The sequence below is a fragment of the Apis cerana genome, linkage group LG1 (assembly GCF_029169275.1).
Source record: "Apis cerana isolate GH-2021 linkage group LG1, AcerK_1.0, whole genome shotgun sequence".
NCBI classification, from domain to species: domain Eukaryota; kingdom Metazoa; phylum Arthropoda; class Insecta; order Hymenoptera; family Apidae; genus Apis; species Apis cerana.
This window is the reverse complement of record NC_083852.1, coordinates 16,177,664-16,204,673: the sequence shown is the minus strand read 5'-3', so window position 1 is coordinate 16,204,673 and position 27,010 is coordinate 16,177,664. Positions and strand designations below refer to the sequence as shown.

The 27,010-nt window shown below is 35.0% G+C and overlaps 1 protein-coding gene across 28 annotated transcripts in view; it reads left to right on the top strand.

Annotated features, from left to right (window-relative positions):
* The first annotated feature begins 1,948 nt into the window (after nt 1-1,948).
* LOC107994260 (thrombospondin type-1 domain-containing protein 4) overlaps nt 1,949-27,010 on the top strand; it is a 26,001-nt gene continuing 939 nt past the window's right edge. The window contains exons 1-13 of one of the 28 annotated variants that reach the window (XM_062077147.1): nt 1,949-2,543; nt 8,006-8,273; nt 21,361-21,508; nt 24,146-24,312; nt 24,382-24,475; nt 24,544-24,580; nt 24,655-24,776; nt 24,877-25,006; nt 25,224-25,467; nt 25,652-25,852; nt 26,066-26,227; nt 26,422-26,598; nt 26,732-26,977. In XM_062077147.1, coding sequence (XP_061933131.1) covers nt 8,220-8,273; nt 21,361-21,508; nt 24,146-24,312; nt 24,382-24,475; nt 24,544-24,580; nt 24,655-24,776; nt 24,877-25,006; nt 25,224-25,467; nt 25,652-25,852; nt 26,066-26,227; nt 26,422-26,598; nt 26,732-26,971 — 1,776 coding nt within the window. In that variant the 5' untranslated portion in view covers nt 1,949-2,543; nt 8,006-8,219 and the 3' untranslated portion in view covers nt 26,972-26,977. The other 27 variants (XM_017051072.3, XM_062077035.1, XM_062077040.1 and 24 more) reach the window with 27 other exon arrangements.

The window sequence follows — 27,010 nt, the reverse complement described above, 5'->3', positions numbered from 1 at the left end:
AACTGAAATTAATAGAATCAAAATGATTGCAAGATCCCTTTTAAAAACGTCGACAAATCATTTATAGTCGGAGAAGAGAATATCTCGAGCGAGCAAGAGAGGAAAATCATCGAATCGATCGATACGCCATAGGCGAGATTGCGAGAAACACCGGTTCCAGTATTGATATCGATGCAGTTGATAATGTATAAATATTTAACGTTATTCAGGATGCGTCCATAACTACGATTACGCGTTATATCCACGTTTCGTATCATCAGCGATCTTTTCTTACGACCGGTTGCTCGCTCTGCTCCCTTTTTCCTTCCCGAGAGACGAGGGAAAGACTAAACCACGTTCGTCGAATCTCCTCGCTTCTCCGTTTTCGCTCGATACCTCGTCGGTATTAGAACTCTGGTAGAAGCGGTGACATCGGTTTTCGATATTATTCAACGATATTTATAGGATCGATTTTCAACGCCGCTTCGGAACGGATGATGCAGGAAAAGAAACGTATATAACAGTGTATTAAACTCGAGATAATATCTGCTGTGTTCCGAGATGGGATAAATTTACGGTGGATAAAGATTTTATTATATTTTTTTTGAATATTTTTAGAAATGTAAATGGGGAATGAGACAGTGATTGTAAGCGGTGAATGAAAAGGGAATCGTGGAAATTAATGTAGAACTTTGAATGTAAATTATCATCTGTAACTTTTGGTTTTCGAACTGAAGGTTTGTTATTTTAATTAAAAAAAAAAAAGAAATATTCAAGAAATAATATTTTTACGAAGTTTACTCAAACTTTTAGTTTATTTAAAAATTGGAAAAGTTTATTTCGCCTCGACAAAAGAGAAATTTGCTTTGTGAATACCTTTTAGAGAATAGATAAGTTTATTTTGCGTTTTCTCACTTAAAATACGTTATAATTTAAACAAAGTTTTTTTCTTCATAAAATTATAATTAATTCACTTTCGATGTTTCGATGATCATTAATACGTAAAATAACTGATTTAATAAAACATATTTGGCGAAATATAAAGCAAAAGTTCAAGGGTGAGAGAAATGCCGATAATGTGGGAGGATCTCTTGGTATTTCGTTTCGAACGATGCACGCACGTTTCGTGTGAATTATGGGACTAAAATTAGTTAAATCTCTTGTTACCTAGTCAAAAGAGTTTACAAAAAAAAACCGATCACGACACAACGGTACAAACAAGCCTGTTAAACCGACTATACGTTCATGTAAGCTCCTTTCGCGATAAACAACCATTATAAGAACCACTTAATTCTTTGCTACTTTTACTCCGGACCAGATGCATCGAGTTCGTCGCCAGTGTTAAAAATCCATTATCGAGAAGAAGTACACGTGAAAGAGACAACCTTTTTGTTCCTTTCTTGCATTTTGTCAGAAGAACGAGTTATTTTAGGGTTAATCTTTGAATCCTCCACTTAAGCTTTTTTTAAACTCTTCTTACTAAAAAACTTATGTCTCGTGAATTTCTTCACTGTTGTTATCCTGGAATATATATATACATTGACAAATTATAAAGAAAAATCGAACCTCTTCTTTGCATTTTTAAATATTTTCCGAATATTATTACAGATATAATACTTTTGATCGGTGTTAAAAAAATTATAGATCTCTTGAATCTTCCTCACTTTTCTTATTACATGCTAACCGAGCTAATCATTAATTCTAAAAAAAAAAAAGAATCTAAAAAAAGAAAATAATACGTAGTCACCGAAATAAAAAAAAAACACTAGGAAATAGTCGAGGCTAAAAGCATCCGTTCTCAATTGCTGTTATACGCTTTTAAAAACTTCCATGAGTCAAGCTCTGAAAATTCCATTCCGCTTAATAATTCACCGATTCTTCCTCGATCCGCGGCGATTTCGACTCTCGATCGAGTGAAAAAAGAAAAGAAGAAAAAAAAAAGAAAAATGGAGAAGGAGGATGATGGGGGGAAAAAAGTGGAAACAGAGGTGAAACGGAAGGAAGGGATGGGAAAGAGATGAGATCGGAAGCGTGGCGTGGTCAGGTGACAGACAAAGGTGGAGTCCCCTAAAGCTGCGTTCATAGAGCAGCGCGAGACACACCGCTGTATAAAGTCGATCCTCCACCGACGGGAGCCGTCAGTTCGGCACGACACCTCTGTAAAGCACGACAGAGGAACTCGCTTCTCGGTATTCTGTAACATGCATCACGCTACCGTCGCTGCGGCTTCTCATTTGGTCTCAAAGATCTAACGGCCGACAAGTGAATCGCATCGTGAATCTATCGATTGGAAATATCGTGGACTCGGATTAATCGTGAATCGATCGGCGGAGACGAGATTCGAAAGAGTTTTGGTACGGAAACGTAAACACCACCGAGTCAGAAATAAAAATATGCTCGATCTTTACGTCGCACGTAAACGTTGTGACGAGAAGTAATTTCGTTCTAATCTCTTCGTAGGTGATACTTATTTGTGTTAATTGAGTGAATAATTTCTTGAATATAGTTTATTGATTTAGTTGTTCCATGGAGAATTATATATATTTAATAAAATTGTTCTAAAGGTGATCTTGATCTTGATTAGGTTGTAAGAAAGGTTTGCTATGAAATGTAGTAGAAGTGCGTTCTTTTTTTTCTTTTCTTTTTTTTTTTTTTCGAACGTGAATGTCATGTTCCTATTTAAGTATATATACATACATATATACATAGAGAAACAAATGATTATATAGCAATATTTGTTATATATAGCAATTTAACTTTTTTCTCGAAAATAAAACACGACAAATAATATATTAATATTTAGGGTATACACAAAGACTTCGACATTTCGGAGAAAGATAAAGTTTACCTTATTTAATTTTTCCTCCTCTCGTTCTTGTTCAATTGGAATTTTACTATCACCATAACAAATTGATCTCGTGTCTCGAATCCTTTTTTATATCGGGATCGTACCAGATACTAATGTTGGTACACGCTCGACACGATTTTTCTCATCGACCGGCCAACTTGTCGTTCGAATTCCAACTGTTTAAAGTTCAAAGGTGATCGAATTCCCGTGACGAGCATGGATTTAACACGTATTCCCTCGCCCCAAGGATGATATTTTATCTTGTTGAAACACGTTGACAAATTGAAAGAGCAAGATTAAGATACGTAAAGAACGTGTCGACGATGGCCCATTAAAGATTCGAATATTTCTGAAAATCGTGGCAAAATTCTGCGAATCGAGCTATGACGTGAACCTCGTCCCAGACAGTTATAATCTCCCTCTTTTTTTTCCTCCTTTTCTCTCATCACACTGCCGCGACACCACGAGACTATTTTTCTATCACAACGTACGCGGAACACAAGTTTAAAGCACTTTGTCTGCACACAAATCTAAATTTACGATCCCTTTAACAGCTTCCAAAGCTATTTTCGTGGACGAATGCAAGCGGCCTTGACTTTGTGCCCCTTCTTCGCACGTGAATCTCGTTCTCACGTACCGGAAGAACCCGTGGAAACGTAATCACTAATATTGTTTAACTTTCTAACATTTCCACCTCGATCAAAAATATCATACTTGATATCCAAAACTTCCATATATGATGCAAACCATGAATTTTAATTGCGTGTATTTTCTATCAAAATCATTCTGTTCAAATATCAGTATCTATTATTATATAATCTATTAATTATTACAACTTTCAAGAATTCAATTCGAAGTTAAAAATACAAAAAAAAAAAATAATAATAAATCGTTTTCCACTTTTATAAGAAATAGGTCAAAACAGAAATATTTCAACGTGCCCTTAAATCGAATCTATAGTTTGTTGCAAAATCCTCGATTCATTCATCATCTTGAAAACGTAAAAACTTCAACTATCAAATATCACGAAGAAGACCTAATTTCTGTTACACACGATTATCTCATCGGTTCTGTTTGTTGAAAAATCGTTTCTGCCGATCGGTCATTTCACAAACGCGTATTATTAATAGTTCACGATCCCGATGGATCGATAATCGTAAAAATAAACGATGGCTCGCGTTATATCGACACTTGCGCAAGTACTTACTTAGATCCATCGGAATGGTGGCATTCTCATACAGCCGTGTTTCCTTACTGTAATAAAATAACGTGGTCCCGTAAATATCGGTTGTGAAAAAAAAAATAAACATAGCAATGAATAGTGAAGCCGTTTGACGAGGCCATTTTTCAATGTAATTAACACGTAGATTGAGATTCGATGATTATATAAACTTTCTTATAAAATACATATTATTAAGTTATTGAAAAATAAAGTATTAGAAAAATTGTTGAAGAAATTATAACGATGAAATTTGAGTTATAAATTTAGAAAATTAATATTCGAATGGTTGAATAGAAATTTTAATTCTTTCTTGACAGAATCCCAATAAAAATTAATTCGAAACGAGACGAAGCATTTAAATTCACGATAAAAGATACTGTTCAATCTCTAACTTTGATTTTTTTTTATTTTTTCTGTAAATGTGTCGTAAAATTTAGCATTCGTTAAACTATCGTTTCGATAGAAAAAGATTTCTTTCTTGATATTTTTAAACTTAATACTAGCATCATCGAACCAAAGAAGATTAAAACGATCAAAAAGGAAATAATTATTGACGAATAATTTATTATTAGCGGAAAATACAAAAATTTCTTGCCCAGTTTAATATTTTGTTTCCGCGTTACGACATCGTTGACCGATAGACGGTTCGTTTTCTGAAATATTGCGCCATGAACGTATTCTGTGGCGCCATTTCGTTTGAATGACATATACAGACAACTACCGAATATACATAACCCATAAATTCATATTCACCCGCAACTCGATTACTTATCGCGCACTTACAACTACTTAAAACGTGCAACATTCAACCGGCAATAACTTCCAATTAATATGCACGCGTGTTGCCACCTAAAACTAATAAATAATCGGCTAATAATTTAATTACCTCTAAATAATTTGTTGAATAACAAATTCAACAAATCGTATTTTCCAACTCGATGAACATTCCTCGTGAATATTGCATTCGCGATTAACATTTTAAAATTTAATTGGCTAATGTTCCTCGTAAAGATCGGATAAAATATGTAATCGACTAGAGAATATGTTACCATTTATATAAATTTGTACAATTTTTCTCCGGATTTTTCTTTTACTTTATTGCATCACGTGTTTCTATCCACGATGCCAAGTGAATCCAACACATGCACGCGAACATAAATTAATTTCGCCAACGAAAAAAAAAAAAAAGAAAAGAAAAAAGATAGAGCAACACACAAATGTAACCACTTGTAACATAAGTAGCTAACGTAATAATATATTCTATCTTCTACGAAAAAGAATCTCATATTTATAGACCAAGTAGCTCATAACTTCTCTATCAAACCGATTTTAAAACGGTGTATTTACGATCTACAAATACCTAAGATTGTAATTCACGCAATCTCTCACTCAATGAATTCAATTTTTCTCTCATTGAATCGCCGCGATAGAAAGAAAGAAAAAAAGAAAAATAAGCAATCCAACGTATATATATATAATCCAATGTACGTAATTACAGCTCCAATAATTCCGTCTTCTTATTTCCCTCTTGCTTCATAAATTCCACGTGTTGCAGCCACACAGCGCCATTCCAATTCCGCAAAATAAACACAAACTAATCCCCTTTGGCCCCGAATACCGGGCCCATAAATTAATCCCCTCGACCCCTAACAGCGGCACGAGCTCGAAAAACAAGGCTCCATAAACAATAGATCAAAAAATGGCGATAATGTAAACCGGGGGGGCACACGTAATTGAGATCGATCTACTGGAACCATCGAGGTTGGCGCCAGCCGATAAAAATGGCGGCTTGTCGCGGATCGAAACTTTTCATATCGCGCTTACGTTATATACGCGTATAATTGAGAACGAAAGGAAGGATGGAATGCAAGGGATCGGGAGAAGGAGGAGGGGGGATAAAAATATTTTTTTCCGGCTAGCGCCGGCGCGCTTTCAGCAGAGATAATTCTACGTAGGAGAAACGATTACGTTCGACAGGTCGACGCACGACTAATATCGATTCCCGTCTAACGCTCACTAACAACTGGAGCATGAAGGCATTATGTGCGCCTTTATACGTACACACGTGAACGACGGCACCTCTAATATCCAATTTCCTTCGTGTCGCATCATAACTCGTTTCTCACGATGCAAAATATCTTGATCGCGCGTCGAAACGGGCCTGTGTTGTTGCCTATCGGTACAAGTGTTGCGTGCGTGTTGTAGGATACGCGTGTGCGTCGATGGCGGTGCTCGTGAGTCGGTCTCGATAAAAAGTTTTATTGGACGGAATCGAGTTTTCGAGTAGCGGATGGTGTACTTAAGATATTGAGGTATAGTAAGTGAATAGGAGGTTTCGGAGCCACTCGAAAATCGGTGTCGTTGAATTTCTTTCTTTCTTTTTTCTTTTTTTTTTTTTAAGAGGGGATAGAGAAGCGTGTTTGGGAAATCGGTTTGATCGTTTCTTTTTTGGAGGGGATGGAATGCTTGAAATTTTATGGCGCACTTTTTTTTCTACTTGAGCTTTTTTCTGTATCGTATGATCGATTTGATGATTTGGTTGGAAGATTAGAAGCATTAGTCGATTATTTGTTGGGATTATTACTTGTGTTCTTCATTTCAGATTTTCTTGCTTAATATCATAAAAAAAGAGAAGAAAAATGTCTTCGATCGTCTCGAAACAAAACGAGAAACATCAATTTGCCGATAATGTGAGCTGCACCGCGTCATCCGGAAATCGAGGACGCGGCTTAAAAATAGCAGCCGATTCTCCACCTACCTTCAACCGGCATTAAAATATTGTTCAAACGTTGAATATATTTTTTTCCGTCGAGGTGTGCTCCATTCTACAACCGTACAGAAAACGGCGCCTTTCTTAAAACAATCCTAAAAATAGTCGGCGATTTCCAAGACTTTGTCGTTCCGCTTTCTCGATGAAACCGCTCCAAACATTGCCTTGCGTCTGTGTGTTACACGTATTCGTCATTAGCACGTGTCAACTTAATTATCATCAAACCAGCACGTTCATGTCACACGTCCAATTATTTTTATTAATACGACAACACGTAACAACTTCTTCTTCTTCTTCTATTCGTTTCGTTATAAAGGAATTCAATCGATTCTCTTACGAAATCGAAACGAATCGATCGTGTAATCCAATCGTGCTCGATATAATAATACTACTGTGTAATTTCACTTGAAACTATCGATCATTCTTGTCAGCACCAAGTTTCATTAACCAGTTTCTTTCTGGAAGGAATAACCACGTCCTAAGCTCGAGGAAGGTGCGTTTCGAGAATGGAAACAGGAGCTACGAAAAATCAGAAAAGGTCACCGATTTATCAGTCTCTTGTAATTATACTTCAAATATATATAGCGTCCCATACCTCCTTCTATCCTGGATCCTGGTGTAACACTGTAAATAATTTCCTTATCTCCGTTATTCTTCTATCCCGGTGTACACTAACGCGATCACAATTTAGATATCTGCGTGGAAATTCCTACGTTGGATAAGAGGTAACCCGAGAAACAATAAATAATATCCGCGTATCGGTGAATCGGTGGAAAAGTTGGCGTGGAAAATTGCCAGGGAAACTGAATATCGTGAGAAGCTAATATAGAAGCTTGAGGTGTGAAAGGAAGAATAGAGATTCTTGGTTAAATTGATTAATGTCAGATTTGTAATGTTAGATAGAGTAGGTATTTTATTGAGAAATTGAATAGAGATAAATCTTAGAGATAAGGGATAAATCGAAATTTCTACGAATGAAGAGTATTTATTGCTTAATTTTAAAGACGAAACTAAACTTTGAGACAAAAGAAAAGGAAAAAAAAAGCATTTGAACCTTTTTTAAACTGGAATCTTCCTTATTTAATTTCATTTTTCGTTTATTTAATTTCATTCAAAAGGAGGATCAAGAAAGGAAACGTAAGTTTTATTAAATTATTGTAATGGTGTGATTCGATGGTGCGAGTAGAAAAGAAGAAGAGTGTGTACGAGTGAAACATGGCATCGTGATTTCAATGACAGTCGAGGGAATTAAAACTGAATCGTGTGATGCAAAACGACTGTCGTGCTCGAAAAATGATGACGAATAATTATTCTCGAAATCGCTTCGAATCTCATCTGGAAGAATATTAATGGGAAGAAGCTTGTGGAAGATGATACGTGGAGCGTGAACCGGAAGAAGAATGCTCTCCAAGATGGATCAAGCTGTTCTGCTCTCTCTGCTGATATCATTGACGGTAAGATTTCGAATGTTAACAACCAAGGAACGTCGAAACGTGATTTAACGCGTGTTACATGGTATAATTTCTGGGCTGGGTCCAATTTGACTCGAACTTCAATGCCAAACTCGTAGATTAAATTAATGTGCAATCGTTTGGACCGGCTGTTCGTGTATGGAGAGGAAAAAAAAAAGGAAGGGAAGGGAGAGTAAGTGCGGAGGCGGTGTCTTTGATGCTGATTCAAAGGACTCTCTTCTTTGAAACGCTAGATACGTCATCGATTTTTATGGTACTTTTGTAAGCTTGGCTTGGTTTTGAAATTAAGGAATAAATTATTCAGTCGAGTGTTTTAATTCCGACTGAATATGGACTTGGTTGATGGTAAAAATTATATTCTTAGCCTTCCTTAGACGCTTCCTCTCGACGAGTTAATTTTATTCACAAAATTTCAAAGATTAGATTATTATAATATTACGCTATGCAAGAGACGTCGCGTTTAACCATCACTTTTAACTCATCTTTCTAAGATGTATCTTAATTGATAGATATATATTTCTCTTCTCTCTTATAGGCGAGTTATCACCTGAAAATAAAAATAGTTACTTCAGTACAGTTACCATGGCATATCCGTAACATTTAACATTTCATACTTTCAATCGGCATCGATGAAAATTAATTTCTCGATTCCTCGACACAACGAAGGCCGCCCAGTTGATAACCTCCAACTCGTGCAAGGATATTATAATTTATACTCTGCACGAAAATCGTCATACCGGTCGGCCATCGGAGGTGATCCGTTGAAAGACAAATTAGAGGATATCTGGCGCCTCGTGCTTTAAACTCGTCCGCGTTCTCGGCACATGCTGAAAAGCACGGCCCCCCTCCTTTTTTCCCCTTTTTCTCCTCTCCTCTCTTTCTTCCATCCTTTCCTCCATCCTCCTCTCCTCTATGTCTTTTTTTTCCTTCCTTCTTTTATTTTCGTTTCTCCTCTTGGAGCCCGCTCGAGCCGCTCTCGAGAAAACCGAGAGAGTCGACGAGGGCTTACCACCACGGGCCAATAAAAAGTATCACGCGAACGTGTCTCATCCGTGTCACGATGATAAGAGTGACTCTTTTTGGGAGCATCTCTTTATCCGTGCGTGTCACTGAAATTCGTCGAAAGCGTGTCGGTGTATTTCTTCTCGACACCAACAGTCAGAGAGAGAAAGAGAACCGCCAACCTCGAGTAGGAGTTTCTCCGCCGACTTTCTTTCGAGCTTCTATGCTTAAAACAGAACTGGCCGCCTCGTAAATTAATTTCTCGTGGAGAACGATTTGGTTTCATCCGCTCTTTTTTTATTTTTTTTTCTCCATCCATTTGTTTGGTCAAGAGTTAGTGCAGTGTCGTTAGGAAAAAGGTGGGGGGAAAGAGGCGGTAGAAGCTCCAACGCCTTCTCTTCTTATGTTAGTTATAGAGTGTTAAAAAAAGATGGATCCCCTGGAGATTTATAGACTTGTAAGAGGAGATAGGAGTAGGATTTCTAGTATTCAAGAAGCCATTATCCAGATATTCTAGAAGATTTCATCATCGCAACGATACACTGTATCTTCTCTGTAAGAATAATCTGATATCGAAACTCTTGAAACGTGAAATAATGAGATGATTTGAAAATGATAATACCTTTAAACGTCCATTTTATCACGTTTATTCCGTACCGTGCCGTATGAAATAATTCATAAACGTAGCTCAAAGTAAAATACGACAACACGGCAATTCCTTTCTCAAAACGTACACTTTGCGACAAATAATGAATAATCTTGAACACGAGAAGTCTGAATATATACGAGACAAATTTCACGCGGTCTGAAACAGCTGCAAACGGCACGGGACGCGTTCAACGCCCAGATCGGCCAGCCGTGTATTTTGTAAATTCAGCAATGTTTTTTTTCACGTTGGGTAGCTAATGAATCCCGGTGGCGCTTGTCGTTAGTTTAATCAGCGTTATTATTATCATTTACACGGACTAACGAGACCTTGTTGTCGTCGAGAAGTTAAATAGTCCACGCGTATACCTTTAATGATCGGCAATATTTCAAAATTACGACGAATATTTCATCGACGAAACCGGTTTTTTCCTCGTGTCCATTAGGAACTATGACGGATAAAATGACGATCGTACATTGGCTCGGGTCAGATGTGGTTTCGCGTAAAACGAAGATAAATCCTAAATAACAAAGTAGTATGAGTCAGAAATGGTCCGACATTGTGGTCGTTCGTAAAAGGAATTCTCTTTACTGTTGGTATAAAAGTAAAGGAATATATTTTTCATGACGTTTCCCGCTTGATAAAGAGGTACAAGCCTTACGATCTACAACAGCAAAAGGCGCCACGTTGCGAGGGAAAAATGGTATCCGATTAACGAAGTTATTTATTGCCGACGAATCTAACCACTCCCTCGTTAATTATCATAAGAGATACGTAAGCCTTGTAACGTGTCAATCAAACTTTAAGCTACCGCTTTAACCGCCGTTTTTAATGTGTATGGAAACGGGTTAAAAGAGAGATAGAGAATGAAGGGTTGGAAAGAAGTGTATCCGTTTTCCGCTTCGAATACGTTTCGACGCGTTGCCGTAACATTTGTCAAACCATCGATAATAATTATTGGGTTTGTACCGTTTCTCTAACGTTTGTAATTTACGATCTATTACGGCCAAGTAAATTTTATTAGACTCCCCCTAATAAATCGCACATCGAATCCTAATAAGATTTAGAGAAAAAAGAAAAAAGAAAAGATTAAAATTTCATAATGAGTCGTATAATAAACGATCGAAATGCGAATGTACGAATTGTACGTACAAGCTACTTTTCTTCACATCCTATTATTAGTTTGTTTTATCGTCAATTTGCTAGCTATTCTCCATTGTTCTAAGCCTTCGAGGAGAATTGCCAGCCGTAGCGTGACCATTAACTTCATCAACATGTAATAAATCACGAGCAATTCTCCAACTTCTTTTTCTAGGGATTCATCAACATTTCTTAAGAAACATCCCGCGTGTACGAATTGTTACATAACGGATCACAATGATCGGAAAGAGGGAACTTTTTCAGGAAGGCGTCGTTTGACTAACGATCGATCATAAAGAAAACAAGCAAGACGTTCTTTCATTTTACAACGCGTGTCTGTCGTAAATAACGCGGTTTAATTGTGGCTGATTTTTCCCTTCTTTCCCGATGAGCCGAGACTCCTATGCGATCCCCAAGGCCTGTCTAGGAAGTGCCACTATTGCGCACGAAACGCATTCCACCCGTTAAATGCTGCGAGTAGCGCGTATACTTAGATCGGCCAAGCAGATTTGAAGCGGATTTGAACCGTGTTTGACCGGTTCAGGAAGCGTGCGTGAAGTATCTTCGATCCAAATTTCGTTTTTTTGTCACGTTTCACAAAGTCGAGGATCCTTCATTAATCACGAGGATCGAGATCCATCACTTATCGCCCACGTCGCTGCTTGAGATTGTCTATGCCACTTAGAGGGAACATCTTCTTCTTGGTATAGTGTGAAATAACTTTGCCGTGTAATGGCTTTTGGTAGAATGCGTTGGAGTTGATTTTTTTTTTCTTTTTTTTGGATGTTCGAGGATATTACCTTCCTTTGTGAGTAGGAATCCCTTTGTGGAAGTAATGGAAAGTGATCTTTTGAGAAATGTGACAATTAGAGGATTAATTCGAGGGAAATTTCTTCATGCTTCGGACAAAGTATATTAGTTCTCCTTGGATAGATGAAATTTAGATTCTCGTATGTGTTTGAGATTGAATATAGAATTAATCGACAATGATCGTTCAAAAATAATTATATTCAACATAGATCATAGATGCGTGAAGCGATAGGTGGATCGAATTAAAACCATGAAAAATCTTTTATCACCGTTAAATAATCCAAGAAGTTTCTAGTATTTCAACATTTTCCTGTTTTTATGTAGACGAGACAGGCAGGTATTCAAGGCAGGTATTGTAATAAATTACAAATGTTTCTCAGCTTCCTGTAAATGTCTCGCATTTTACTTACGATGATATTTATTTCTCGTCGTCGGATACAAAAGGTTGCAATAATAGAAGCATTTTTACGCTAAAGAAGAATATGAATTTTTAACCGTTCAAGTATATTTCAGAATAATTAACTTGTTTAAACGTTGTTAAACATTGTTGATCATAAATTCACGCTGGATTGTAAATCTTTTCTCTAATAAAACTAGGCGAAAAGTACAATAATTTGCATTGCGTGGCGTGGCGTAATTGCATGATAATTCAGTTGAATAAATTTATACCTTGACCTTGGTTGAAAAATGTAAAATGTTCAACTTCGCTCGCGGTGTACCTAATTTCTAAATTAAATTTTCCTCTCCTCGGCTCTCCTCGATCGCTTCGCTTTTACGCGCACGTTTAGTCGACTGACAGTAGGAAGATATTTATTCATGGGCCATCAGTTTCGTGTCTCGTCTCCGTCTCAACGTTGACACGCGTTTAGTGCAGGGTCATGATTACAATCATTCCATCTTTCTATTGGTGCACTCCATTGACAGATCTCGTTCTCTTCGGTTTTCTTCTTTATTATTTTTTATCTAACTACGTCGATTTTGTCTCACTCAAGTTTCTTGTTATTATCCATCTTATTTCTTTATCTCATTTCTTCTACTTCGATATTGGAAAAAAATTTCACGCTCTCTTTCAACACTCTCACTTTTATTTTATTCCCGTATATGGAACGAAGAAAATGATTATTAAACTTTCTTTTGGAAGTTTAAAATTTTTTAAATATTAACAAATTATTATCTACTATTATTATCATAATGGCGATATTAAAATTCAAGCAGATTCGATTAACGTCAGAGTACTGATTTCCATGGATTATATAGCCGCATATCTTTCAAATGGTGTCCGGTTGCACGTACAAGATCCTTCTCGATTAGTCGAGTATGCATTTCAAGATTGCACAAGAGATTCTAATTAAGCAAAAACCAACCTTAATCGACGCTAATCCACGATTCGATACGCTCATCTCGCCTCTGTCTTTCGTTTCTTTCGCAATTTTAAAACACAAATTTCAATCAAAACGTCTTCTAAATAAACGAATTATCTTCCTTAAGGTCGATTAAATACCTTATCCATTTCTTCGATATTCGGCAAAGACAAAATCCCACTTGCATTTACACATTTAAAACAATACTTGAGATGAATCTTTCGATAATTTTAATCTTTATACAATATCAAATATATATTATTCCACGAAAGGACAACAATTGTTAACAATTTTTAAATGTATACACAATATTTCCTTCACGCCGTTATATCGAAAAATCGAACGGTTCCACTCAGAGATACATATATATATATATATTCACGAGCAACGTTCCTTTTCACCTTTTTCCAACAATCCAACTATCTTCGACGAAATGGCATCCACGACGACATTCGACTTCTCGAAGGATGACGATGCACGTGACCGCGCTTATTCGCTGGCTATCGGTTCTGCTTTCGCGTCTCATCCCTTTCTCATCCGGCGCATTACGAAGCGTGCACGCGTAACCGGCGCCAGGGAGCAGGTTGCAAACGCCTCGAGTTTCATTGCTCGCGCCAAGCGGATCGTCTCGAAACGGGCGGGAAGAGCGAGACGTTTAGACGCGCTTCGCCTTGTCGGACCACCGTGAAAAAGCATTTCGAATTCGCCTCGGAATCCGGTCTTATCGAGAAAAGTCAATTATATCCGGCGCGGAGAACTGGTTGAGGAGTTGGCGGGTGGGGAAAAAAATGGAAGGAATTCCTTGAAACCGTGAATCGTTTCTGCGAAACATTCCGTGAAACGACTTGCGAAACACTAGGAATTTAGATATATTTTCGAGTGTATGTTTTTTTTTCTTTCTCTCTTTTTTTTTTGGAGACGTGGCTTTGAAATTAAATTTTTTCTCCTCTTCCTCCTCCTCTCCCTTCGATTTATGATCGTTCTGATCTTTGTATTTATTCGATTGTTGGGAGAAACAGAGTGTAGCGTAGTTTCTTTCCAATAATAATATTTTATATTGGAACTGGTTTAGAGAGCGTTGAAAGATATTAAAAGGCGATAAAATTGTGTCACAATTTAAACGTACATTGTCCTTTTGGGAATATGAAATAAAGGAGAAAATAAATTCGAAAATAAATAAATTAGAAAATATAAAGTATATCGAGAAAGATAAATATGAAAAGATTTGTTTCAATCGTCGTAGAGAAGAATGAAAACACGTACGAAGATCTTGAAAAATCTAGTACGCGTAAATGTAACAGATAAATTAGAACTTTTTTAATTTCTTAGAGATAAAGATAGGTTTAGAACTAGATAGATATGAAATAAAAAGAAAAAGAAGAAGGATATAATATATCTGATTGTATAATTAGCGCTTTAATCGTGTGATAATTGATCCATCCTTGATAAGAAAAATATTAAGTTAAATAAGAAAACTTTAAACTTCTAAGGTGTATTACTGGACCACCTTTGTAACCGGTTTCTATTGAACTTCTTTGAGTTAAATTTATATCCTGTACAATGAATTTATAAAATAGAATGAAAAATTGCTTACGAGATATTGTTGAGAATATAATATCATAATTTATCGTGACGTTAACTAGAAATCTTTGTGGATATAATAATTTATTACGTAATACGTTACACGATAACAAGGTCTTCATTATGATAATGTGTAGCTAATACCAGTTCGTGGTGTCTGGAACAACTCTCGTTTATTGAAATAATAATCTACATAATATGATTAAATCCAGATACCCATTCATACTTCTATGCAATATTCCTATTTTTTTTACCTTTCTCTTAAAATCTTACCTTTCTCTTAAAATTAAATATTAAATTAGATATCTTATCCGCAATAATCCACGTTTCGCAACTTTACTTTTCTATCGAATTTCTTTCGCTCAATTTTTTCTCAACTCGAAATTGTATCTTTGATACGCAAAGCGTGATATTTGGTTCAAATTTAAATAAATTTCGAAAGATGCATTAGAACAGCGTTTGTATAATTATTTATCTGTCGGAAATAGACGATGGAACGTGAACGAGGAGGTCAGATTTTCATATTTCATTGTGGATACGACACTCGACGATGATCGGTGCCGATAACACCGTGGCATCAGAATCGAGTTGGACGTTTATTCTTGTTACGTTATTTTCGTGGACACTAGAGCTGTTTAATCCCCGTCGTGAATCTGGAACATAATGTCGAACCTGCAACGTTCCTCGTGGAACCACGATGATTCATTCGGTCCTCTTGAAGCCGATTATTAATTAGCCGCTTATCTTAATGACTTTACATCACTTTCGCTCCTCCCCTCCTCCCTCTTTTTTCTTCTTTGTTGAGATACGATATAAGCTTCGATCGTAACATTTCCGTGCGAAATTACGCGAGAAATATTCTTTCTTGAAAAATTTTGCCACCGATTGAATTGATTCGATTTAAAGTAATTGGCATTGATCAGGCTTTAATTATAATCTGCGTAAAAATAAGATTGTACATCATCGGTTACAGTACCATAATAAAATAATATTTAAAGTAGGTTAGCAGTACTAGATCCATGCTGTTTAAACAATATTCGAGCGGCGAAACTAGAATTTTAAAACAAATCAGGTTGTGCTACAAAAGACGAAGATTTACGGTGTTTAAACGATATTCGAATCGCGACATCCATGAATTTAATTTTATATTCAAACATATCATTCCGTTCCGTTTAAACACTTCATAGATAGATTTAAAAAAAAGAAAAAAATAGACAGATAATATTTCTCTTCCTATGATGATGATGAGATACGTTCTATTTTTACGTGACCAGTCTATTGGCCACGAATAACCCTGCTGGATCTAAAGAATCTTACGTGACCAGCATAACCTGCCTTCAATTAACTCGTAATTGTGTAAGACATTAACCTGTATGACACTGTTTGATTACATGGTTAGTGTGTTAATGCTTCGTTTACTTTCTAATACGGATTTAATACATCGCATCAACCTAAATATATCACTTATATTCTCATTAAGTAACTGAAAATATCGATCGTTTTAATGTCTTTATCGGATTATACACCACTACGAGGACAACACGAAAAACGTGATAATGAATATCAAGTTAAATTTAATTTCCCCCGTTTTACTCTCTACCCTCGAAAAACAAGCAACAACAGTCGAAAACGCGTAGAACATAAGAAAACTTGGATAATAAAAATATTCGTCACGCTGATACGAAAAGGGCCGATCGTCGTTCGAATCGAATCTAATATCGCGCGTGGTTTCTGAACGGACACAAGGTATACGCGAAATGCAAACTGCTTTATCGCAGTGTAAACACCTGGTGTGGCCTCGTAAATGTTGTTGGAAAGAATTACAGCTCGCTTATAACGAGTTAACACGCACGACGTAATTTAATGTGCTTTAACACCTCCACGGATTTATGCTACCCATTGCGTGCAAGGTACGAATGCATACAACACACGTGTGTATTTTTGTAAAAAGTACCGGCGGAAACCGCGACGCGTGTGCGTACCACGTACGTGCACGGGTGTCGAGCATACGGGTCATTGTGGCACCCGACGTTTATTTCAAGTCACCATCGCGACGCTATAAATTTCACTGTTACATTTTTGGTCGTGTGATGAACGGCTGTTCCATAAACTCTGTCGTTAATGAATGGTGAGGGTGTGAGACCGAGGATGCAATTTGCGATAAAGGGAGTTTAACCTTATATTCTTTTCGCAAAACAATCCTATCTTTAATCTATGGATTCATCGATTATATCGCGAGGATGGAAATTGAAAGAAGGATGAAGGGAATCACTACGCGTGCGACAAAATAATTTCCATCTCGGTAATAAGTTAATTCGGATCGGAGCAATCTCTGCCAAAAGAATCTGTTCGATACACCACATCGAGTCTTTGGAAAGTGAATTATTACGTTCACGTAATTAAGGGATTCCATAAATTTCTTCGCGATCATAATCCCACGGATTCGATCGTAAATCAAGGGCTTCGTCATAAATAGAAATCCTAGATAACAATCGAAGCGAGATAACGTCCGATTATTCGGAGATGGCGACTCGATATATCGTTGATATCGAGGAGGAGAGGAGACCTGCTTCACGCGGTTTGACATTATCGAGTTGTAATCGAGACCCCGTTCTCGCGGCTCGCATTGTTCCCTTATACAGGGCCGATTTATAAATTCGCTCATGCGATATTCATACAATTAATATTGGCCACGGTTCGCCGTATAAAAGGCAGAGTAACTTGACATTCATCCCCGGTTAATCCAATCAAAGAGCCGAGGAGTGTCAGTTTGGGCGCGGCTTTATATGCACGTTACTGATTAGCTTTTTTACTGAAAAAAAGAAGTGTTCAGCTCTGGCGGATATCAAGGACATCAGACTATGGACATCGTCGGAAAATTAATCGGAGAGTTAATTAACCGATCGATTAAATGACGAACGAAAAAAAAAATTTAACGAATAATAATGGATAGAGATCGATGGTAAAAAAGAAAAAGAAGAAGACAAGTATTACAATTCAATTCGCAACCAAATTCGTAAAATTCTCTAAAAGGCCTCTCTACGAGCGATATCGAGTAACATTCTTGACGCATTAGCCGAGCCGGACGCATTTCCAAATTGCGAAACTGCGTACCGAAATAGAATCGAATTTTCAAGAAAGCTATCACGGCACTATTAATCGTCCAATCAAACGGTAGTAATAGATACGAATAGTTCCAGATCCGACCTGAATCACTATCGAAGCACTTGCTCTCCTCGTACGTGGCCATGTGGTCTTCTCTGTAATTTATACTCGTCTTTCGCGTCCCATATACCGATTCTACGCCCATGTAACACTAACCCACGTACGGATACTGTATAAGCAATTTAACATACAATCCCTTATCATCTTAATCTTCTTCAGCTTCATCAACCGCGAGAATAGGATATACGTCGGGCTCTATACACCACCACAATACATTTCGAATTTCCTTTCGCAACGTATATTTTCAACTTATCAATTTCCAGCCTACTGACTAATAGGAATTATTATATATATATATATATATATATATATATATATATATATATATATATATGTCTTTGTTATTGCATATACAACGTATATACAATATGTACAGAAGCAGAGAGATTATTTCCGAGAAATCGTCGCGATTTTTCTTAACCATGCTTGATCGAAGTTGCGAATAACAGTGACGTTTACGAGACACGAATATTAATCGTATCCGTCACGCTGTAACTCGTGTTATAAATCTTTAAACAATTCTTCTGCCATGAAATTTTTTCAATTTTCTTTGATAGAAATAATTAATCGCCGATGTTGGAAAATATTTATCTTGATTTATTCCTTTGTGCCATGTTGATCAAGTAACGTTTGTTCACGTTGACAAATGATGAATTTTTTATAAATTTGTAATAATAATAACGACGAACGAATAATTGCGAGGATTAATGAAATGTTGAATTTGTTAATTAGGTTGATGGATACGAAAATTTGATTAAACATAAATAATTTATGACTTATATTCCAATCGACATCGTACGCGTATGTATACATATATATTAACATGTTAAATTACAATAATCGTAGTTCGTTATTATTTATTCTATAAAAACTCTGATCGTCGATCACACAACATTAAGCAATTAACATCACACGTTAACTGATGTGTAACAATCTCTATTACCACTTCTATTAATATACTCTACATTAAACAATATTTTCCTAATCAAGAAACAACATCCAATTACCATATCTTTTCAAATATTCATAAATTTCAATTGATAATGAAATTTTTTAATGATAAAATTGAAAACTCAGAGAAAAAAATTGAATTTCTAAATTTTAAAGTGTCAGTATAAAGTTTAATAGAATATATTTTTTTAAATAACCTATAAAGGAGATTCTAGTAATCAAGAATAGTTTCTCTAGATTTGAAAATCTTTTATATATGTTAACATGATTTTAAATTTTATCTTGAGAAAAAGAGTATATAGGTACTTGGATGTTGACATAATGATTAATGGAAGTAACATAACATAACTTAAATAAGCTTTCAATGGCCGTTAGGTGGTTCTTTGATTGTCTGGATCACCCATGAAGAGATCCATGATTCCGGTGCACTCGACTTGTCGCGATTCACAGACTGAACGACAAAGTGCAGCTGGCTTTTGGACACTCACGAAGGAACGCGACGTGGCTAAATTTATTTCTTGACAGCCATAATTTCACCACGGTTCTACACACAACCATATGCCTCGACATGTTATGACTTACTAATTCGCGTCGCAGATTCGAAATTTACTTCGATCCGATAACGAGCTCTGTTTACACAAATTTCATGCTAAGTAACCACGTGTGTAAATATTGTTTCTGTTTCCTAGAATTCTTCGAGTGATTGGGTTCAACGAATTTGTGGTATAAGGACGTATCCACTTCCACGAGTAAATAAATATATGGATGGAAATATTTTGGTAGACTTCTCTTCGGTAATATTAGAATCTCGAAATTTTATTTGAAATTGTATTACATATTATTTTGATGCCATGATTAATCGTCACGAATATCAAATTAATTAAAAAATAAAAAGCAAAAATCAATAAAATCATCGTCTAATTTTATTAAAATAGTTGAATGTGATAAAGTTTTTAATAACATCTTATTATTAGATTTATGTATTTAAAACATATTCAAATATTTGACTGATATAAAAAAATATCTCACGAAATATTTTAAATGTCCCTATATGCTCTATATTACAAAATTATTATATCGATACAAAGTTACAAACGAAATTTCGATTTTTCATATAACATAAAAAAACGTGAAAAAAAATTAAAAATTTTGTCATCAAAACTCAATCAGGTTATAGGGGAAATCATGCCATTAAAATTATTTTTTCGTTCATCTCGATATCTCAATCGATTGCCGAGATATAACGATTCAAAGTTTCATTAGCGCAGAAGTTATGAATGGACCGCGATCCACTGACCTATATTTTTTTCCTGGAAATGTATACTACGTCCTTCCAAGAATTGCATACTACGTTTTTCCAGGAATCGCGTCTGTCGCTTGTCTGTAGTTTAGGATAGGTCAGTGAGACGAGGCACGAGCAAAAGATCCGAATAAAAAACAAGGATAGCAATGGTAAATGATTAAAAATTACAGTTTTCTTTACACGACGATATCTTGGGAACCGAAAGTCGTATCAAGATAAATCAAGAAGCGTTTTAAAGGGCAAGGTTCAGCGCTTCTAATGATCCTTTATTCGTTGACCGGAAGTTACTATCTTCGGAGTTACAGCAATTCAAAGTTTTTCTAATTTTAATACGTTTAACAGGATTTAAATGATTAAAAATTACTTTTTCTTTATTTGATATCTCGGGAACCAAAAATCGTATTGGGATAAACGAAAAGACGTTTTGAAGAACAACGTTTCGTGTTTCTAATACTCTTTTACCCGTTGATTATTATCTTCAGAATTATATCGGTTTTCCTAGTTTTAATAAGATTTACTTGAATTTTGAAATAATTACGCGATAATTATATTTATTTTTGAAAGAATATTATTTATCTTATTAATGATATATTAATATATTGATTTGTTGTTATTTTCTTGTTAACTTTTTATCCTTATGTTTGAATATTTATTCATTGCGTTGAATAGGATTTGTGGAATTTAAATAAAAGTGCTGCGTACAATCAACCCAACCCGATAACAAAAATCGAAGATATTGATCACATGTACCAATGTGCTGCAATGCAAGCAATGTGCTTGACAAAACGAGCGTAACGCTTTCCATTATTTTTGTCAGTGATTTTGATTGCTTCCTCATCGAGAGTGTGCAAATGTGTTATTACTTCCGTGTCATTTCTATTTTCTTTAACAATGCGTTTTGTCATCTTTCGATCATCCTTTTTTACTTTTATTATCTCAATCATTGCACTAGCTATTGAAAATAATACAAAATAAAATAAAACAATACTCTTAATGTTTTAAATTGATTTCAATTTCAAAATAATAATTTCAAACTTAATATGTTCTCAGTGTTTTCTAAATTCCTGCGATGGACATTTAATCGATGGGATTTTCACGGAACCGACCTTGGAACGGGGTTACAATTTGGTTGCCACGGTTCCTCGTGGTGCTGTGGTTTTGAACGTGACACAATTACGTCACACGGAGAATTATTTGGGTAAGAAGGCATATATTTATCGCACTGCATCATCAGACAAAAATACTCGTACACAAGAGAAAATCTTCTCAACTTAAATGAACAATGAGATAAATCTTGATTTATAAAATGTATTGCATAGTATGCAAATTCGAAAACGGTTCCACAAATTTTTTTTGTCTTTCTTTTTTTTTTTTTTTTTATAAGATTCTTGCAAGATAATGAATTTGACTTTCCTTCGTTTCTTGTTGATATAACAAAATAATAATAATAATAATAATAATAATAATAATGATGATGATAATAATAATAATAATAATAGAATACAATAATTAATTTTAATAAAAATATTTAATGAAGAAAAAAGGATATTAAAGAAATAGTAAAAAACGAATGAAATAAAGTTACAAATAACATTGGATCAGAACTTATAGAATTTCGCTCGAGTGTAACAAAATGATTCTAATGTATTAGTAAGCAAATCATTGTCGCGAAGATATTATTCACGATCACAAACAATCAGTTGTACTTGTCCATGATGCCTCTTTATTATCAATGCGAAGAATTCATCCTATTCGAGGCGTGTTCTTGGCATCAACCCTTGCATAATCTCTAATGTCTGTACACGCATTAAGTGAACATAAATTAAATGCGGTAGCCATTCACGTGACACACAATACGTGATCACAACTTTGTCCTTTGATTCGTTCTGACTCTGTGATGGTATTAAAATATATTTAACGATATAACCTGTTCGATATTATATGGATTTTATTGAAATTTCTTTTATAATATTTCTCATTTATTCTTGTTGAGATTGTTGAATACAATTTTATTGTAATCATAAAGGATTGTTTAAAGATATACACGTATCGTCATAATGACTAATCAATTGCTTTTATGTAATAGTCATGAAATATCTTGTTTTTTATTTATATTATTATAATCAGGAGAATTATATAAATCCATTATATATATATATATATATATATATTTAATAATTTTATATTATATTTTTTAAGATCCATTGAGCAATATACTTGATTTGAAATTATATATTTGTTAATAGAATTGAACTGAAAATGAATTTTGTGATTAGTTTTCTCTGTTTGCACCATCTTATTATTTTATTTAAAAACGAGAATAGAATCCTTATTTTCCAAAATTAATGAGATTTTTCATTCTTTATTTTGAAAGTTCTCACTCTCTATTCTTAGTTTTCATACGTCCACTTTTGTTGAACCACATCCAACATGAATAATATAAATCGATACGGTCGTAAAACCGATCATATGAACCTTTGCGAGCTGTAATTCTTGCCTAAACGATCGCAGCCAAGATTTTCACAATGGATCGAATGGGTCGATGTGTCATAGATCTTTAAAGAAGATTACATAGCGGATATTATTTTTATTCGATTACCCATTCTTTAGCGCTTGGTGAAACAACCAGGTAGGTGTGAAGTAATGCGAAACGAATCGAAGGTATTCATAACGATATGATTAATTATATGTATGTAACACGAATCCTCGAAGTTGATTTCGCAATTGTATACATGCAATTTACGACAATTTTTCGAAAATTTTATTAGTCGTAAAAGTCGTTACATGGCTGGTCATTTCGTGGTAAATTTTTAAATAATTTCCATTTTGCGAACTATTTGTGGAGAACTTAAACGTGCGAGAATATTTAGAATGCATTTAAAAATGCATAAAATAGAAATATAATAAAGTATTTAAATAATTTCCAGATTGGAAAAAATATAAAAGCGTAAAAAATTTATAAATTTAAATTAGAATAAAATTTATGATTAAATTTTATTTCAATCAAATAAATTTCTGAAAAATAATCTATCTTTTATACTTAGAAATTTAAATTGCCTCGATGATGAAAGGGATCATTGTACAAGTTTTAAATTTACATAATCAATTACACACAAAAAAAAAGAAAAAAACTATATCATTAAAACAAATTATCATTATTAAATTATTAAAATGGGAATAATTTTTACATGGGAAAGCAATCTAACAAAATTATTCCACATATTTCTATTTTTTTTAAATAAATTTTTATTTAATTGTATGATAATTAAACAAAGTTGATAGATTGTATCACTCTCGTTTGTAAAATGAAACAATTTGCATTCACGGCTAATATCAAGATAGTATTTCGTTTAACCAGACTTGAAAGCAGTTGAAAGACACATAGCGGCTATCCAATGTGCACGTCATCCGCTAAATGACTCGTCTATGCCTTCAATGTATCGTATCGCGCAATTGCATTGCGCCCAACATTTCTCGCATGCAAACCCGTGAATGACTCTCCGTTTCCGTTTCATTATCCGAATCATTATCCGAGCTAAACGCGCGATAATTACGCGAAATCATTATCGACAGAATGATCTGAATCTTAATGTAACACTAACAATCTTTTTATGTTTTATTTATGCATTTCGATTCTTGTAGGAAAAAAAAATATGAACAATACATTGACGAGATATCTAATTTTCTTTGTTGAAAATTATACGTAGGATGGAATGGAATTTTTGATAAATTGATAAAATGAAATAGTAATATAAATTAATAAATAAATTCTAAGGATTGATTTTTAATAATCCTGCTTTTGATTTTAATATTGATATGATTTTATTATTTCTAGCGGTCAAGTTGCAAGATGGTAGCTACGTATTCAATGGAAATTACAGTATAAGTCTGCCTGGTAAGTATCAAGCAGCTGGGACTAGTTTCGTCTACGTTCGTCAAAGTCCTCAAAATTTGGAAAGTTTCTCTGCCATTGGCCCGTTGGAAGAGCCCATTGATGTTATGGTAAATAAATTATAGAGAATGGAAATAAATAAACCAACAAGAAGATATATTCAAACATTTTCGATTCAGGTTTTATATCAAGAACCGAATCCTGGGATTGTATATCGATACGTCATCCCCGGAAGTGGAGTATCTCCGAGTTCTCATATTGGACATAAGACGAGTATACAATTATTTCTTTAAATAGACGAGAATAAAATAATAATTAATGTACAGAAAGTTCTATTTCAGCTTCTAACAAGATTGGTGAAGCTATTCCTCACAGGAAGTAAGAATTCTTCAATATTCGAACATTTTTTTATCTTCGTTATCTATATTTAACAAATATTCATTGTTCTATAGAATAGAAGGCGGTTCTAATATCAATGATGGAACGCAAACATATCTTCCAAGACGGTACAAGAAAAGAAAATTCTTTTGGAAACCAAGCGGTTATACCGAGTGTAGTAAAACTTGTGGTGGAGGTAAAGAGATATTTTTAGATATTATATTTTTAAGTTAAACGAATATGAAACAAACATTTTTCTTTTTTATCTGTTACAAAAAAAAAAAAACAAAAAAAAGGTACTCAGATATTGAAGTATATATGCACGAGGGAACACACACAGACACCTGTGCCTGAAAAGAGATGCCACGCGTTAGAAAAACCGCGAGAAACTCAAGTACGATGCAATACTACACCTTGCCTACCCAGGTGAATAGAATTCCACGCGTTCAATTGAAAAAATATATTCTTTCACATATCTTTCACTCTTCTATTCCTTAATTTAATAATTTTACGCATTTATCGTTTCAATATTTTATAACATTTAACGTGTATATACTATTTAATTTTAGAGATAATATTATTTGAGATACAAATTTTAATCGTGAATTTCAATTGTTTGAATAAATTTCATAACGTTATAAAGATGGAGAGCAGGCCCGTGGAGCCTTTGTTCGGTTACCTGCGGTAGCGGTACGCGTTCCAGGAGCATAGAATGCGTACAAGAAATAACAGCATCGTTGATAATGAGAATAGCCGATGGCGCCTGCGTGGAGCCTAATATCCTTCCTACTTCCGAGGTTTGCGAAATGCCACGCTGTGAACTCGAATCGAAGGTAGCGCCAACAACATTACCGCCTCCGCAATGGAGCGTGGGCACATGGTCCACGGTATGTTTCTCCTTTATTCAATAAAATTCAAAACGAAACCTATATATATTATATATATAATGAACAATCGAGTGAAGAAAGAAAAGATAAAAATTCCTGATAAAAATCACGAATAATACACGTTTGTTGAGATATATTGTGCGTAATTATTTCGTTTTTTTCTCTTTTTTTTTTTCCTTTTAAGTGTTCCACAACTTGCGGTCCAGGTACAAGAACAAGGAGTGCAACGTGCGTGACACAAGGTCCTGCGTGTAATCTTGCAGAAAAACCTATTACTCAAGATGCTTGCGATTTAGGACCCTGTACTACTAAATCGCCACAAACGAATGCTATTTCCACGAGAATCGAAAGTTCACAGTGGTTGTACACTGAATGGTCCGAAGAGGTAAGAAATATTATTATAATTTTATGATTATTTTATGAAACTTCCTTAACATTTTCTTAAAATTTATAAGTAGGAAATTTAAAAGCTTTATGAAGAAATAAAAAATATTCAATGATCGACTTGACACTTAAAATTAATTATTATTTTTTTTCTGTCGTTCTATACAGAACGTGTTTTAAGAAAAGTGTAGTATTTTTTTATTAATTTCTATAGTGTTCCGCCGAATGTGGAGTCGGTATGCAAACGAGAAAGGTGTTCTGCGAAAAAGATCCGGAGGGAGAATTTTGCGACCAATCGACAAGACCTGAAACTTCAAGAACCTGTTCCAGCAACAGAACCTGTAGTGGACAATGGTTTACGGGACCATGGACCGCGGTAGGTTCAAATAACATAAATAAAGAAAATAATAAAGTTAATAGCGAATTAGATATGTTAGTTTAACGTTTTACTTACGTGAAAATCTTAAAAACTATACACGATTTTTATCTCTAAATGGGAAAGATCCGTTCAAACTTTAAGATTTAACGTTTAAATTTTAAATTTCAAATAAATAATACCTTTTCCTCTAGTGTTCCACGGAATGTGACCAAGGAGAACAAGTCAGAGAAGTAGCCTGCATAACTACGCTTCGTGGGTCTCTTCGTGTTGTTCTCGATATGAATTGCCCTGCGAACAAACCGGAAAGTCGAAGATCATGCACCGCTCCACCATGCACATCCTCGTGGTTTATATCAGACTGGACAGAAGTAATTTAAATTCTTCGCTTGCGTATTTTAAGATTAAATTAATCTTCTGTACAGTTGACAACTTTGAAAAACGTGTAACCACGAAGAAAAAAATTCATAATTGTTATTATAAATTATTTTTCACGCGTTTTAGTGTTCCCGATCGTGTGGAAAAGGCGTTCAGAAGAGAGAAGTAAAGTGTCTGAACAGAGAGGGCCAGATACCGGAACACCACGAGCTTCATTGCAAAGAGAAGGATCGACCTATATCTCGACGAACGTGCAATGATTATCCTTGCAAGGAGGACATGCACAGATCTGAGAATCATCACACTGTCCTGCAAGTTCAAGACGATCCGGAAATCTCAAATGGTATTTCACGTGGCATTTCCTGACAAAAAGTATCTTTTTCAAAAAAATTTTAATTTTCATTA